Here is a 13,000-nt window from a genome sequence, read left to right as displayed (position 1 = left end):
ACCGTCTCACCTCTGATTTTCCAATTGACGTCAGACATATTCTTTATTTCATGTTTCCTGCTCTCCAGATGTGAGGATGGATACAAATTGGCAACAAGTAGAGCCTCTCTTTCCTGTCAGAGTGACGGCACCTGGTCCAAACACAGCATTCAGTGCCTTCCTGCCCCTTGTCTGCTACCCACCAACATCTCCATCCCCCACCTGCAAATCAATGGGAGAGACCTCACTCCTGTTGGCGGCACAATCACCCTCTCATGTCCCACCGGCTTCTACCTGCAGGGGTCAGCACTAGCAGAGTGTCAGGTAGTGATGGGTTTTTCTTCCTAGTTAAAAGCCAAATTGCAGCTTCAAATAGCATAACATACATTTAAATTTGTGTATTTTTGAAGACGGTTATATGGTGATGTAACCATTCTTTCCATCAATTAATCAATTAATTTTGTGGTTAGATGGGAGGAAGCTGGTCTCCGAGCATCATCACGGTTTCCTGCGAGGTGGTGATGTGTGAGAAACCGTCTCCTCTTCTTCACGGTGTCATGGAGGGCGACAGCTACACCTATGGAGACTTTGTGCTGTACTCCTGCCTGCCTGGCTTTGATCTGAAGGTGATTATCAGACCAAAGTTCACTTTTTAAGCCCCAACAACTGGAAAGATCAAAAGAAAAAAAAAAAAGAGAGGCAGAAATTTATATCTAATTTAGAAAAACAAATTTCTCCTAAGAAAACCTGCCATGCTCCTGCTACCATGAAAATAGGAATAGTAAATAAAAACATAAAAATATGTGTCTTTCATTTCAACATTTGATCCAAATAACTATAGAATTTGAATGATTTCATTGGCGTACACAGGTCCAGCACTACTTTTAAAATGCTGTGTCAGACCATTAACCAGCTGCACACTCAGAGTTATTGGGAAAGAATCAGATTACAGAGAGTCACATGATTTACCCTCAGCTGTTAGAGTGGGGCAGGAAGAGCTGACTCTTTTTCCTGACAGAGATATCCTGCATGTCCAGGCTGATCAGTTTTCCCTTCAAACATGTTCTAGTACTAAAACACGGTCCATCTATTGGTATCGCTTTATTTGTGTTTAAAATACTTACATTTCATGACTAAAAACGTCTCAGCTAGCAAATGTTTGAGCTTCCTTCTGTTAAATTACTGCTCTCTATAGAACCACAGTACAGGTAGACATTGCAATGTGTCTTCATTTCAAAATTCTGACATTAAGTGTCTCATTATTCCCACAAATGTTTTAATACCAAGTATTTACTTTATAAACACTGTTAAACAGCCACAGTTTAGAAACTCTTTATCCTTCTAAGTGGTTTTGGATTTGAGAGTTGCATAAAATTTTTAACGGGGTTTATTAAAACCACCTGGGGATATTTGTTCGTGGCATTCCCTCCCTAACCAATCTCACTGTTATTAAGGGGAAAACTTTATTGTTTTTGTCTAAAGTTCAGCAGGTTCAAAGCAAAACTAGCTCGTTTTGCTAGTTGCTGGTTCCATGAATTTAGTTCAACTTCCTGGTGAACCTGGTTGTTTTCTCTGGTCTGGAGCAAAGGTGGGTCTCAGGATACAAACACAGTGGATTTGAAACATGGAGATCAGCTTGCTCTGTTTTTCTGTTTCGCCTTTTTATCTCAGGGAGACAATATCCAGACGTGCCAAGGAGACGGAACGTGGAGTGGCGCGCAGCCAGTGTGTGCTGGTGAGTCTATGTGCAAATAGACGATATTTGGAAAAGTGCAGGTCACCATTTCACTATTTCACATCGTTGTTTCAAAGCATCAACAGACAGTGCAAGTACTTTTCTGTACCCTACACATGCTCACCTGTGAGGAAATATTTTTACATTTCTCCAATAAAAAGGATCTGCCAGAGTATATTTAGTTACTATGTCGTATTTTACGTCAACTGGTCTGAGCAGTGAGCAGAGTTAAAATGGGAACAGTATAAATATAAACGGTTGTCTTAAATTACACCGGAGTTCAAAAAAGTAATTATAACTAGACAATATGTTACTCAACTCATCCTTAACTGCTGTCATAAATGCCACAATTACTGCAACAGTTTTGCGCAAAAGATAAATGAGAAAAAAAGAGATAAACATATTGGAGTTGTGTTTTTAGGAAAGCTGCACCGCGCTCTAAAACTCGATGTTTTGTTGCTACGGTGATGTGTTTAAAACGACCTCTCAATAATGAAATATGTGAATAATTTCGAGTCCCCACCACGACCTTTGACATCTGTTCTTGCGTGTCTGCAGCCTCAGCAGGTTCCTGTGGGCCTCCACCTTTTGTGAAAAATGCTCAGATCCAAACAGGAGGAGCTAATCTGCAAAACGTCACTTACGTTTGCGATGAGGGGCTGCAGCTCGACGGCCTGAAGACTCTCACCTGTCTGGCTAACGGCACCTGGAGCATGCCGCCGCCTACGTGTGCAGGTACGGAGGGCGAGCTTTGAGTTTTAATACGTGGCTCACTATCAAAATCCTAACCTTTTCTTTTCTTCTTTTTCATTACACTTGTAATTCCCGTCGCCGTCAACCAAGAGGTCAGAGGTTGCGACAGTCCCAAACAGGTGCTTCACGGTAGAGTGCAGGAGCACAACCTGAGCTCTGGACGCGCTTTGGAGTTCCTGTGTGATCGCGGCTACAGCCTGGTGGGAGACGGCCTGGTGATGTGCATGGGAGGAAACACTTGGAGTTCAACTTTCCCCATCTGTCAAGGTGGGAAATAATTTTCTCAACACGTTCGCACACAAAAGGAAAGCAATGTTTTTTACAAAATTATTTTCTTGGCTGCTAGCGTCGGTCATAATTGTGATACTTACTTTTTTTGGGGGGGCCGTTCCTTGAACAAATCAGCAAATCCACTGCAGCTGATATTGAGACAGATTCCAGTAGAAATAAAAAGTTTCCTGATCCATAATTGAATAAAATGCCAGGTTTTTGTGGTCTAAAAAAAAGAAGCTAGTTAACCATTTAAACGTCTAATGAGGGCTGGGAATATGAAAATTAACCTTTTGCGTGTGCGGACACCCTTACACAAATGCTTTATTCAGCCAAAACCATCAAATTTGCTTTCATGTTTCCTGATTTCAAACTCGACTGAGTGAACCTGCAAATAAGATGAATAGAAAAACATGTTTCTCCTCTCCTCATGGAAAAGAAGACAGAAACTGGTCAGGAAGGATATTTCGGGTTGAAATAGCAACACCGAAGAAGCTGCAGGAAGTTCTGACATGTACAGTTTGTTCGCTACATGAAACAATGTAGAAAACGACCCGTTCTCTTCAGATGAAGATGATTAGATTCCTCCAAAGAAAACATCTGATCACGTTTTCTAAGCAGTGTGTTCTGGTTCATTGAAATAAAACTTGAACTTCCGAGCCACAATTCCAGAAAGAAAACCGTCCACAGAGTGAAACGTGTGATGGTTTTGTCATTTTCTTTAGATGGAATAAAGACTTTTTGTCTCGGTAGATAGACTTGATAGACTACGAAGTTGAAGATGAAGAGGGGTTTTGTTTGAGCACACTTTTACATCAACATCATAATGATTTCACCAAAAACAATTGTCAAATTTTAGAAATAGAGTCAAGGGCATCACCTGGAGAGATCTGTGAACTAGTTATCTCCACACAATCTAATGGATTTGGAGAACTTCAGCAAAGCTGAGTAGAAAAATAACAGCAACTCCGGATTTGGCCTGTAAATAAATCAAATGAATCTTCAAGAAAGTGTCAGTTAGCAGTTTAGCTTACTATTTTTTGTGCAGGTTATTGAAGTTGATTTATTTTTACAGATTTTCCTCTGTCAGATTTGTTCTTCAGATACATTGTATCGGATTAAAAGAGAAAAATGTTTTGTGAGAACTGGTAAAAAACAAAACAAAAAAACTTGGATTTGATAGGAATGTGTATAAGTTTATAAGTTTGAGACCTTTTGTTTTGAAGTGGATATTTATGTACGCAACAGTGATTTTAAGTTTGCTATTCATCTTCCTTTTTGGCTTTTAGCAACAGTAAAATATAATGTGGAAAGCTTAATAAAAATCTAGAAATTTCTGTTTTTGAGGTAAATAGCTTAAAAATCTTTTCGTGTTTGTCCCTCACAGCGAAGTCCTGCCCGCCTCCCCCTTGGTGGATCAAACACACCAACGGCGACGGATCCCAGCCGGAGTTTCATGTCGGGCAGTCAATCCGTGCTTCCTGCCCCAAGGGGCAGCAGGTGAAAGGCAGCGGCACCATCACCTGCAGGCCAGACCAGACCTGGACCCCCCTCAGTTCAGTTTGTGAAAGTAGGTCGCACCATCCCACCCAAGAGATTCAGACATTTAGACAGACTTGTACTCATTTAGTTTTTTACTTTTACTGTAATAGTTGCTTGATATTTCAGTCATGACAAAAATCTGCAGAAATTCTCGCCTTGTTGACATTAGACAGAACCGCCAGATGGTTTTAAAACTGAGGCAAAGTTAAAACGTGGAAATCCAACAAGTAGCGTCTTCCTCTTATTACATTATGAATATATTTTACAAACAGAGTTAACAGCCTGGCCGTCTTATCAAACACTAATATTAACATTTAATGTCGTCTTTTACTAGCTGACAAATTGGCTGAAGTGAAAATCATCCACAGTAAACAAAACTGTCACCTTGTCAGTTGTTTTGAATGTATCAGATTGTTTAATTGTGAATAATCATATCTGTTCTATTCTTCTTGTTTACATGGATTATTCACTCCCACTTTTTTTATTTGGCTTTTGTATTCTGATCTGAATCTGGTCCCTATTTAACCTGCACAAATAAAGGTGAAATTAAATTAACACTTTAGGTTGAAATTTGAGAAATGTTTTACATGTTTTACATTAACCTTTCCCTGAAACATCAGTAGCAATGTTGCTTTTTTTATGGTGAGCATGGAAACCAGGTCATGGTGTTGACGGAACATGTTGTCGATGATAATAAAGTGAACAGCAGACATACTTCTGTGCACACCACTGCATGCTCTCACCTCGCACCAGCTGCTTCTCCTCCCTTCACGGCTCCTCTGTCATGTCGCCGGTTTGTTAAGCTGCCTCTTCTTTCCCTCTTTTCATTTTCTTAATCAAAACAAACGATGCTGCATCAGGCTCTGCTTCTTTGTTCTGCTGGCTGAAATGATCACAGGCCCCCTCCATGGCAACCTTTGCCTGAATACAGAGCTCAGCCGATGTTGCTATGAATCCTTGCATGCATTTGCATGACCTTTATTCTCCTGTATGCATGAGGCCATCAGTGTCCCTTTTGGTCCAAACCGAACGGTCAGAGACGGCTACAACTGAGCCACAGAAGTGAGCCACATCAAATGTTTGTAGCGTTTAGACACGTTGCATGAAAATCAAATGCAAATGATTCCAAAAAAATAATCATCACAAATCTTTTTTTCTGTTTTGTGCACAATTTGCTTCACGCGATCACGCGGGGGCCAGTTAGCTGTAATCGCACGTAACACAAATATTTAACAGCATCATTGTGTTGTATTGCAGGATTTCATATTTGCAACGCAACGCCCTTGGCGTGTTGAAAACTGAGAGAACATAAAAAAATACCTTAGTGAGTAACTGGTGGCTGTTGTCCAGGGGTGTCCTGTGGCCCCCCACTCCATGTGGCCAACGGGTTGGTGCGGGGGGCGGTGTTCCAGTTCGGGGACGTGGCGGTGTACTCATGTTTCAGCGGCTACACCATGGAGGGCGCTGACAGGAGCAGGTGTCAGGAAAACGGCACCTGGACGCCCCCTCCCACGTGCAGAGGTAGAGAGACGAGTGGAGGGTTTCTCCTCCTGTCTGAACAGCATATAACTCACTGCAGCTCTTTACTAACCGAACCAAACCACCGCTTCTCTGCTGCAGGTCTTTTCGATGTTTCCTCTCTGCATGTAAGCGAGGGTGTGGGATTCTGGAAAGGGTTAAAAACTAGAAACGTAGCTGGCTGCCTCTTTAGAAGTGAACCTGTAGCCTGGATTCAGCTACGATCAAAACAACCTGGACAACATAGTGGAAGATTTAGGTTATTTATTTGTATAACTTTATTTGTATTACTTTTAGAATATTAGTTTATTTCATGATTGATTTACTTCGCTTTTAAGTAAAACATTACTTAAAAAACATAAAACATTTTTCACAGTGAAAAAAACCTTTGAAATTAAAAAGAAAAATGATAATTTCTCTAAACAGCATGCAAAACTGGAAATTTAGTTTCTAAATCACTCTTTTACTTTTTATGTATTTACTTACACACACATTTACAGCGTTGAGTACTCGATTATTTATTTATTAAACTTCTGTCTGGGACCTGAGTTTGAATTTCGTACCTCAATCAAGCGAAATGCGAAATGGTACGACGATAAAAATCCTTGAATCCTTTTATTTAAAAGAAAAAAGTTGATCAGCTCTACAGTGTAAGTAGAGGAAAGGATGCAACAATATTTGCTCTGTTCTAAAACTGGCCTAAACCTCAAGGAGGTGAATTTGAAACCATAAATAGTAATTTAGATTTTTATTTATTTTTGTCGTCTCATATTTAGTAGTATCTGTATATGTGGGCACAGAGAAAAATAAAATTGGTAAATATAAGTGGAAAATAATCAAATTTTATAGAAATAATTGTTCAGGCAGTATGGAACCTATTTATCACTCCATCTGTCTTGCAAAGCGAAAGCTGAGTCCAGGCAGACTCCTTTATGACTTTTGCTGAGTATGCACTCTTTACCGCTTTGTTCTGAGGAAACGAGTCTGTTGCATGTGACCTCTAGTTCCTGTGTGCATGTTTCATATTTAAGCGATGCATCATATGTTCTTCCAAAGGAAAAAAACAACAACCTGTGGTTCTTTTCTTTCTTTTGCGGGGAATTCATTGTGCAATTTCTCCAAGCTGAGCCTGATGTTCGTTGGTGTGTGTGTGTGTGTGTGTGTGTGTGTGTGTCCTCCCCCAGCGAGGTGTTGGCTGCAGTGTCAGAACGGAGGCGTGTGCCAACGGCCCAACATCTGCGCCTGCCCGGAGGGCTGGATGGGTCGACTCTGTGAGGAGCGTAAGTACAAGGAAACCTGGGAAACGACAATGAAAGCAGCCAGAGCAGAGGTTCACACCGTCAACCGCCCTGCCTCCTGAGCCGCCGTCGCCCCCCCACTGACCTCACATTGAACAACGTAGATACATTTAACCTTTATTTTTAAAGCTTATGTTCAGTGGGGAAATGATCGTCTTTTTAAATGAAGCCTTTTCATACATACTGTAGCTCACATGCGCTGGCAGCACTTTGTGCTGTTCCAGTCGACCCAGCAGCAAAGTAATCCTCCTTTATAAAAGGTCAGTGACCTATGCAGGCCCACAGCTCGTTGTTTAAACGCATGCAGTGCCCAGACAAAGCTGTGCCATCCTCACCATGTTGCCATCGGCAGCAGATTCTGCTGATGAACTTATTTCTCCGATCAGGCTTACGTCTACCTCCAGATAGAAGCAGAGAAGTATTTATTGTATTGTGATAAGATTTTTGATTTACCATTGCCATAATAGTTTCCAATTAACTGTTTAAATATCCCTAAAACTGTCCGTGCTGCGGGGATTGATATTTTTACTGTTTTTCTACACCCTTTGTTCAATATGATTAAATGTAGTTGTTTTTATTTTAATGACTCAAGTCGCACTTCCTAATGTGACTGGTGTCCTAAAGAACCGCACTTCAAATGTAAATGTTTTTCAAGAGCAGCATCTGTGCTATAAATCTTCTGTCATGCAGTCACAACCATGACAGAAGATGTAGTAGTAAATAGTTTTTATCTACACTTTTGTTGCTACGACAACAGCACCACAAAATATCGTCACAAAACTTTGTCTGCATCGCCCACCCCTACCTCCAGATGCAGATCATCATTGTAATATTAGTGAACTGGGAACTTTCTAATTCCATCTTGAGGTGTAGCTGATGAAACAAAAGATTATGTTACTTTGCTGAAATATGAATTTAATTTAATACGGTTTACACATCTTCATCAGTGGTGCAGATAAATGTGGGGGGCAAGTTACACATGGTCTAGTGTGAACTTTTGTCCATAATGTTGAGGTGAGAACTCGTATGGATGAAGGGATCAATCCGTACATATTATAGAATTTTAAAGGGGTACATAAAAGGTGTTTGTCAAAGATAAAGAAAGAAATAACAGTGGTGAATATCACTGGATAAAGAACTTTGAAAAGAGTTCAGGTTTAGTTCAATGACTAATAAAAAGCAGACCAGAATCTTTGTTTTTCACTTCATGTTTTTTTTTTTCTTGACATACTTCCTGTTTTTCATTGCAGCTATCTGCATCTTGCCGTGTCTGAACGGTGGGCACTGCGTGGCACCGTACCAGTGCGAGTGTCCCTCTGGGTGGACGGGCACCCGATGTCACACTGGTGAGTTCATCCGTTCACAGTTTCCGTCTGGGTTAGCAGATTACTCAGGGAGCGTTTGTTTCATGAAGATGGTTCTGATGGTTGCGTTCCTGTGTGTTCCCCCTGCCTCTCGCAGCTGTGTGTTCGTCGCCGTGTCTGAACGGAGGAAGATGCATCCGACCGAACAGATGTAGCTGCACTCCTGGTTGGAGCGGACACAACTGCTCCAGGTGATCGCCCAACGTTCAAAATACTGAAGACTCGCAACATGAAAGCACATTTCTCTGAGTGAAAAACCCTCTCTTTTATCTTATACTGGTGGTATGAAGATTTTTGAATTTGATACATATTACTATGCATAAGACAGTGTAGTTTAACATCGGGGGTATTTGGTGTTTTGGTAAAATAACCTAAATGCAAAAGGACAAAATGGATCCATTATGTCCCAATCGAAACCTGCAGGGTCTGAAAACATCAGAGCATTAAGAGGCAAATAAATTTCAGCATAAAATTAGGATGCTACATTATTTTAGTTATGATGCATAAAATTAATTTTGCATTATTTTTCTGTTTGTATTACATTTTGTAATCAGGGTTCAAGTCAGTTAGTGTCTATCCCTAGTGGCTTTATACATCTAGAGATCAACATTTTTACCAAATATATCATATTCCTCCTACTTAATTGTGCTCTCCTTTTATTTTACTCATAAAATCCAATTTAAATGCATTCACAACTCCAGCTTTAGGGGATACAAGATGAAGAAATTAGAGTTATGATAACTTCTGCCATGCATTGCCCTCACTAATCTAAAACATACATAGAAATGAAATGGGCTTTAATTGTTGTGATTTAATGGCTGGTTGTTTGTCGTTGCAGGAAGAGGAAGTCGGTATACTACCACTTCTGAAACCTTCACTCGCCTCCTTGTGAGACATCTTATGAAGGGAACTCTTGTATAAATGACACATGAAAACCATCCACTCATCTCCGCACAGGCAAAGCAAGAACCGTTCTGTAAATTAAAGCTGTATTTTTTTCATATACAGACTCAACAGTATTAAACATTTGCTGCTATATACTTGTACGATGTGTAAAAACTATTTGATGTCATGTTCCAGTGTATATGTGTAAACTATTCACCTTTTTATTAAAGCATAAAATGCCACTAAAAACACTTTGGTCATTTTATACGTTGTTTCTAGTTGTACATTTTCCCTTAGTCACTCTGTGTTGGGTTTCCTTCTCATTAGTCGTCACTGAGATTCATTCTCTGATATTGGTGTCAAATTTTCCCCTTTTTGATTTGTAAATCCACTTGTGTTCTAGTTCACGTTTCTGTGTTGGTCTCCTTCCTCCCTCCCGTCCCTCTGATTAGACTGGTATTAATTTCACTCCTCCTCACTTCACAGTATTTTTACTTCATTAGTAGATGCATGTTCGCTACAGAGGATAAGGAACTTATAGAATCAATAAACAATAAAGAAATTCTACCTTTTTTAATGTACTTCTAAATATGATTTTGTTTTATAAAATATGCAAATCAATTTCATTCATCAAGAGAAAAGTGAGTGATCAGTCCTAAGCTGAATACACACAGGAAATGCATGTCTTATTTTCCTGTCTGTATGGTACGGCACTTCTACTTCTGAAGACGTCCAGCTTTACACAGGTCCAGTCGTATCTGAGTGGAGTAACGGTTCATATCTCACAGTCACAGTCCACTTTACCCTCATCTGCACCAAGCAGTTTTCATCCCCTCATCATTGCAGGAACTCCTCAAGAGATAGAAATCGATTCTCGTCTATATTCAGATGACACAGCGATCATTAGCGCAGGCCGATCTTGCTCTGCATCAGTAGCAGGTTTCATCCACAGACTGAATCTAATCTCCTTGCAACATCAGTTCTGTTCCATGCAGCTCATGCCAGACAGGTTACCAGAACAGCATTGTTCATGGACCGTCTCCCTCCCCTTCTCAGAAATTCCCTCATTTGACTCTTGACGCCAGATTTGGAAAGTTACGCAATCCCTCCTTTTTTGCCGCAACAATTTACAACTGATTTAGCCCTACGGTGCCTCTCAGGAATCCCCAACAACTCGTTTATCCGATTTCAGTTCTCAAGCAGTGTCATGCAGTGGAAAGACTTTAAAACTAGTCCATCCATAAATGTCTCAGAAACATTACTCCGTCACTGAATGTGGGCAAACGGCTAACAGTCATGAAGCAGCATGTCGGCACGTCATCTGTTTGTCGAAAATAGGGGTGAATAAAACAATGAACCAATTTTAACAGAAAACACGACCATTTGATGTGCAAACATGATTAAGACTCCTTGAATTCTGTCATTGCTTTATTGCTGTCAGAGCACAATTACATTTATTTGAAGTGATTTGAAATCAAGAAGCACTGCTGATGTCTCTTTTTAAAGCATAAATGCGTAATTTATGCTTTAAGTTACAGCATTGTCTCGTCTCTAGAACGGCTCAAGTTGGAGAGCCATGTCACAACATGGCGACATGTCGGAGCAGTGGCAAATACCAAAATGAATCACAGCACACTACATATTAGATTTAGTTTCAGCCCCATCAAATATTTATGAAGAATATTCAGTGCTCACAGTCTGCAAAACAATTTTAACACACATCGACATTCTTAAGACGGCTCACAACCTAGCTTTGAATTGTTTGACCTGTTCCCCACAGGGAGGCCCTACAGGTGCCGTAAGGCAAAGATGAACAATTCAGAAATTCTTCCAAAAGTCATTACCAGGGCTTCCACGCATTCTTACAAAGTCTTACATTTTCATATCTAAAAATAAGGTAATTAAAAAAAAAAGAAAATGCACGTTGGCCTTATATGTTAATCACAACTCCTATATGTCGAGGTAGGACTATTTAATCTCATACATTCTATGTAGTTGTTTTTATAAATATAATAATAATAATAATAATAATAATAATTAATCATAATAATCTGTTTTTTCTTGTCAAACTTTTCTGTCAGGCTAAAGTTTGAGCCACCCGCATCTTCATCACGTTCTGTCACTAAAGATCGAGGCTATCGGCGCTAGCTAGCTACTAAAATACACTTGATAACTAATTTTTTCATGTCCATACTGGGTAAGTGCAAATTTATCGCCAGTTTGTCGTCTTTTGTACATTTCTGTCGCCATACAGGTGTTAAATTGAATTCATAGTCTTCAAAAGTTTTAAATTTGAGTTGGTGAAATCTGTAGAAACCATGACTAAGTCTGAACTGAACTCCTGAATTTCTTCCACCAACTACTAAACACTGAGCAAGCAACCAAGAGCCGTGTCACAACATGAAGTTGTTCTAGTCATGTTTAAGAAAGTCTTTAAACCTCCCAGTTTAAAGAAGACTTTCCTGTTATGATTTTGCAAAATTCAAAAGCATCGCTTGGAACACATAACTTGCCTCCATTGACATGCAAACTTGTCAATGCTTGTTTCGCAGCTCTGGCTCCATCTTGGCTCTTGGCCACATATTTAGTTTCATATGACGAGGATGTAACTTACTAAGCACCAACAGACCGAGCCAGTCAGATGTCTTCAGACCACACCTTTGACTGTCTTGCTGATTGAGAGATTGCCAGATGACTAGTGTATCAGATTCCTTGTTTCCTTTACTTATCAGGTTCCTTTCCTTGCTGTATATATTGTTGTTAATAGATTCAAATATTCTCTTTTATGTCAGCCCCCTGTTTTCTGGACAACAGCAGCACACTCAGGGTAAACAGCCAGCAATCACATTAGAGAAAACCACGTGATTTCACTGCAGCGGTCAATAGGTGTGTGTTTTCAACAAGCCAGGGGAAAGAGCTGAGTCACTTTTCCTGATGCCAACACACACTCTGCATTCAGTCTGAACGTTCCCTACAATCAGGCTGCAGACCTCAATGGCTCCCAGGAGTTGGTTTGAATTTTATGTTTGATGCCAAAGAGATATTCCAGTTTAAAAAAAAAAAAAGCTCTGTCCATACAACTACCTGCTCAGGATATATTTTGCGTTTTTAGTTCATGGCATGAGAGTCACAAGGAAACATTTTAAACACCTGAGTAAACAAAAGAAAACACCCTGCAGGTCCTGTTTAAAAACCAGACCATTTTTTTTTCATTCTTTTGAAACAAAACCCTGGTTTTACCTCCAAAATCAAAAGGAAACCTTTTCAAAGAGTAAAATTGTGAACATAGTCAAATAGTGTCACAAAGCACTACTTCGTAAAAGAAACAAATCCAGGTAAAATACAGAAGTCTTTGGTTGCGACTGGATGAAATGTTGAAGCGTTCAAGAAGTTTGAATTTGTTTACAACATAAATGTAATATTCCCTGTCTCTGCAACATTACCAAACAGGAAAAGAAACTATGGTCAAGAGAGAGAAGTCATGCAAACATGTACTTCCGTCTAAGTTGCGATGCTTACCGGATAAGGATCCTGTGGTAGTAATAGTGTTTTCACAAACATCTGCACAACACAGAACCCCGCCCTGGTCGCCTCTTCGGTTTCTCAATCAGTTTCCCAACATTGACTTGCAGTCGGTTTTATCATCTCCTCTTTCA

At 40.0% G+C, this 13,000-nt stretch overlaps 1 protein-coding gene across 3 annotated transcripts in view; it reads left to right on the top strand.

Moving 5' to 3' along the window:
• Positions 1-9,595, top strand: part of svep1 (sushi, von Willebrand factor type A, EGF and pentraxin domain containing 1) — a 96,424-nt gene extending 86,829 nt beyond the window's left edge. For 2 of the 3 annotated variants that reach the window (XM_007563657.2, XM_007563656.2), the window contains 11 exons: positions 69-303; positions 450-605; positions 1,651-1,714; positions 2,273-2,449; positions 2,558-2,734; positions 4,125-4,307; positions 5,630-5,800; positions 6,982-7,077; positions 8,346-8,441; positions 8,557-8,650; positions 9,298-9,595. In XM_007563657.2, the coding sequence (XP_007563719.1) occupies positions 69-303; positions 450-605; positions 1,651-1,714; positions 2,273-2,449; positions 2,558-2,734; positions 4,125-4,307; positions 5,630-5,800; positions 6,982-7,077; positions 8,346-8,441; positions 8,557-8,650; positions 9,298-9,328 (1,480 nt within the window). In that variant the 3' untranslated portion in view covers positions 9,329-9,595. The remainder of the gene's footprint in view (positions 1-68; positions 304-449; positions 606-1,650; positions 1,715-2,272; positions 2,450-2,557; positions 2,735-4,124; positions 4,308-5,629; positions 5,801-6,981; positions 7,078-8,345; positions 8,442-8,556; positions 8,651-9,297) is intronic. The other variant, XM_007563658.2, reaches the window with a different exon arrangement.
• The last annotated feature ends 3,405 nt before the right edge of the window (positions 9,596-13,000 follow it).

The sequence above is a fragment of the Poecilia formosa genome, unplaced genomic scaffold (genome assembly GCF_000485575.1).
Source record: "Poecilia formosa unplaced genomic scaffold, Poecilia_formosa-5.1.2 Scaffold149, whole genome shotgun sequence".
NCBI classification, from domain to species: Eukaryota; Metazoa; Chordata; class Actinopteri; order Cyprinodontiformes; family Poeciliidae; genus Poecilia; species Poecilia formosa.
The sequence above is the reverse complement of the archived record's forward strand: the minus strand, read 5'-3'. Positions and strand labels throughout refer to the sequence as shown.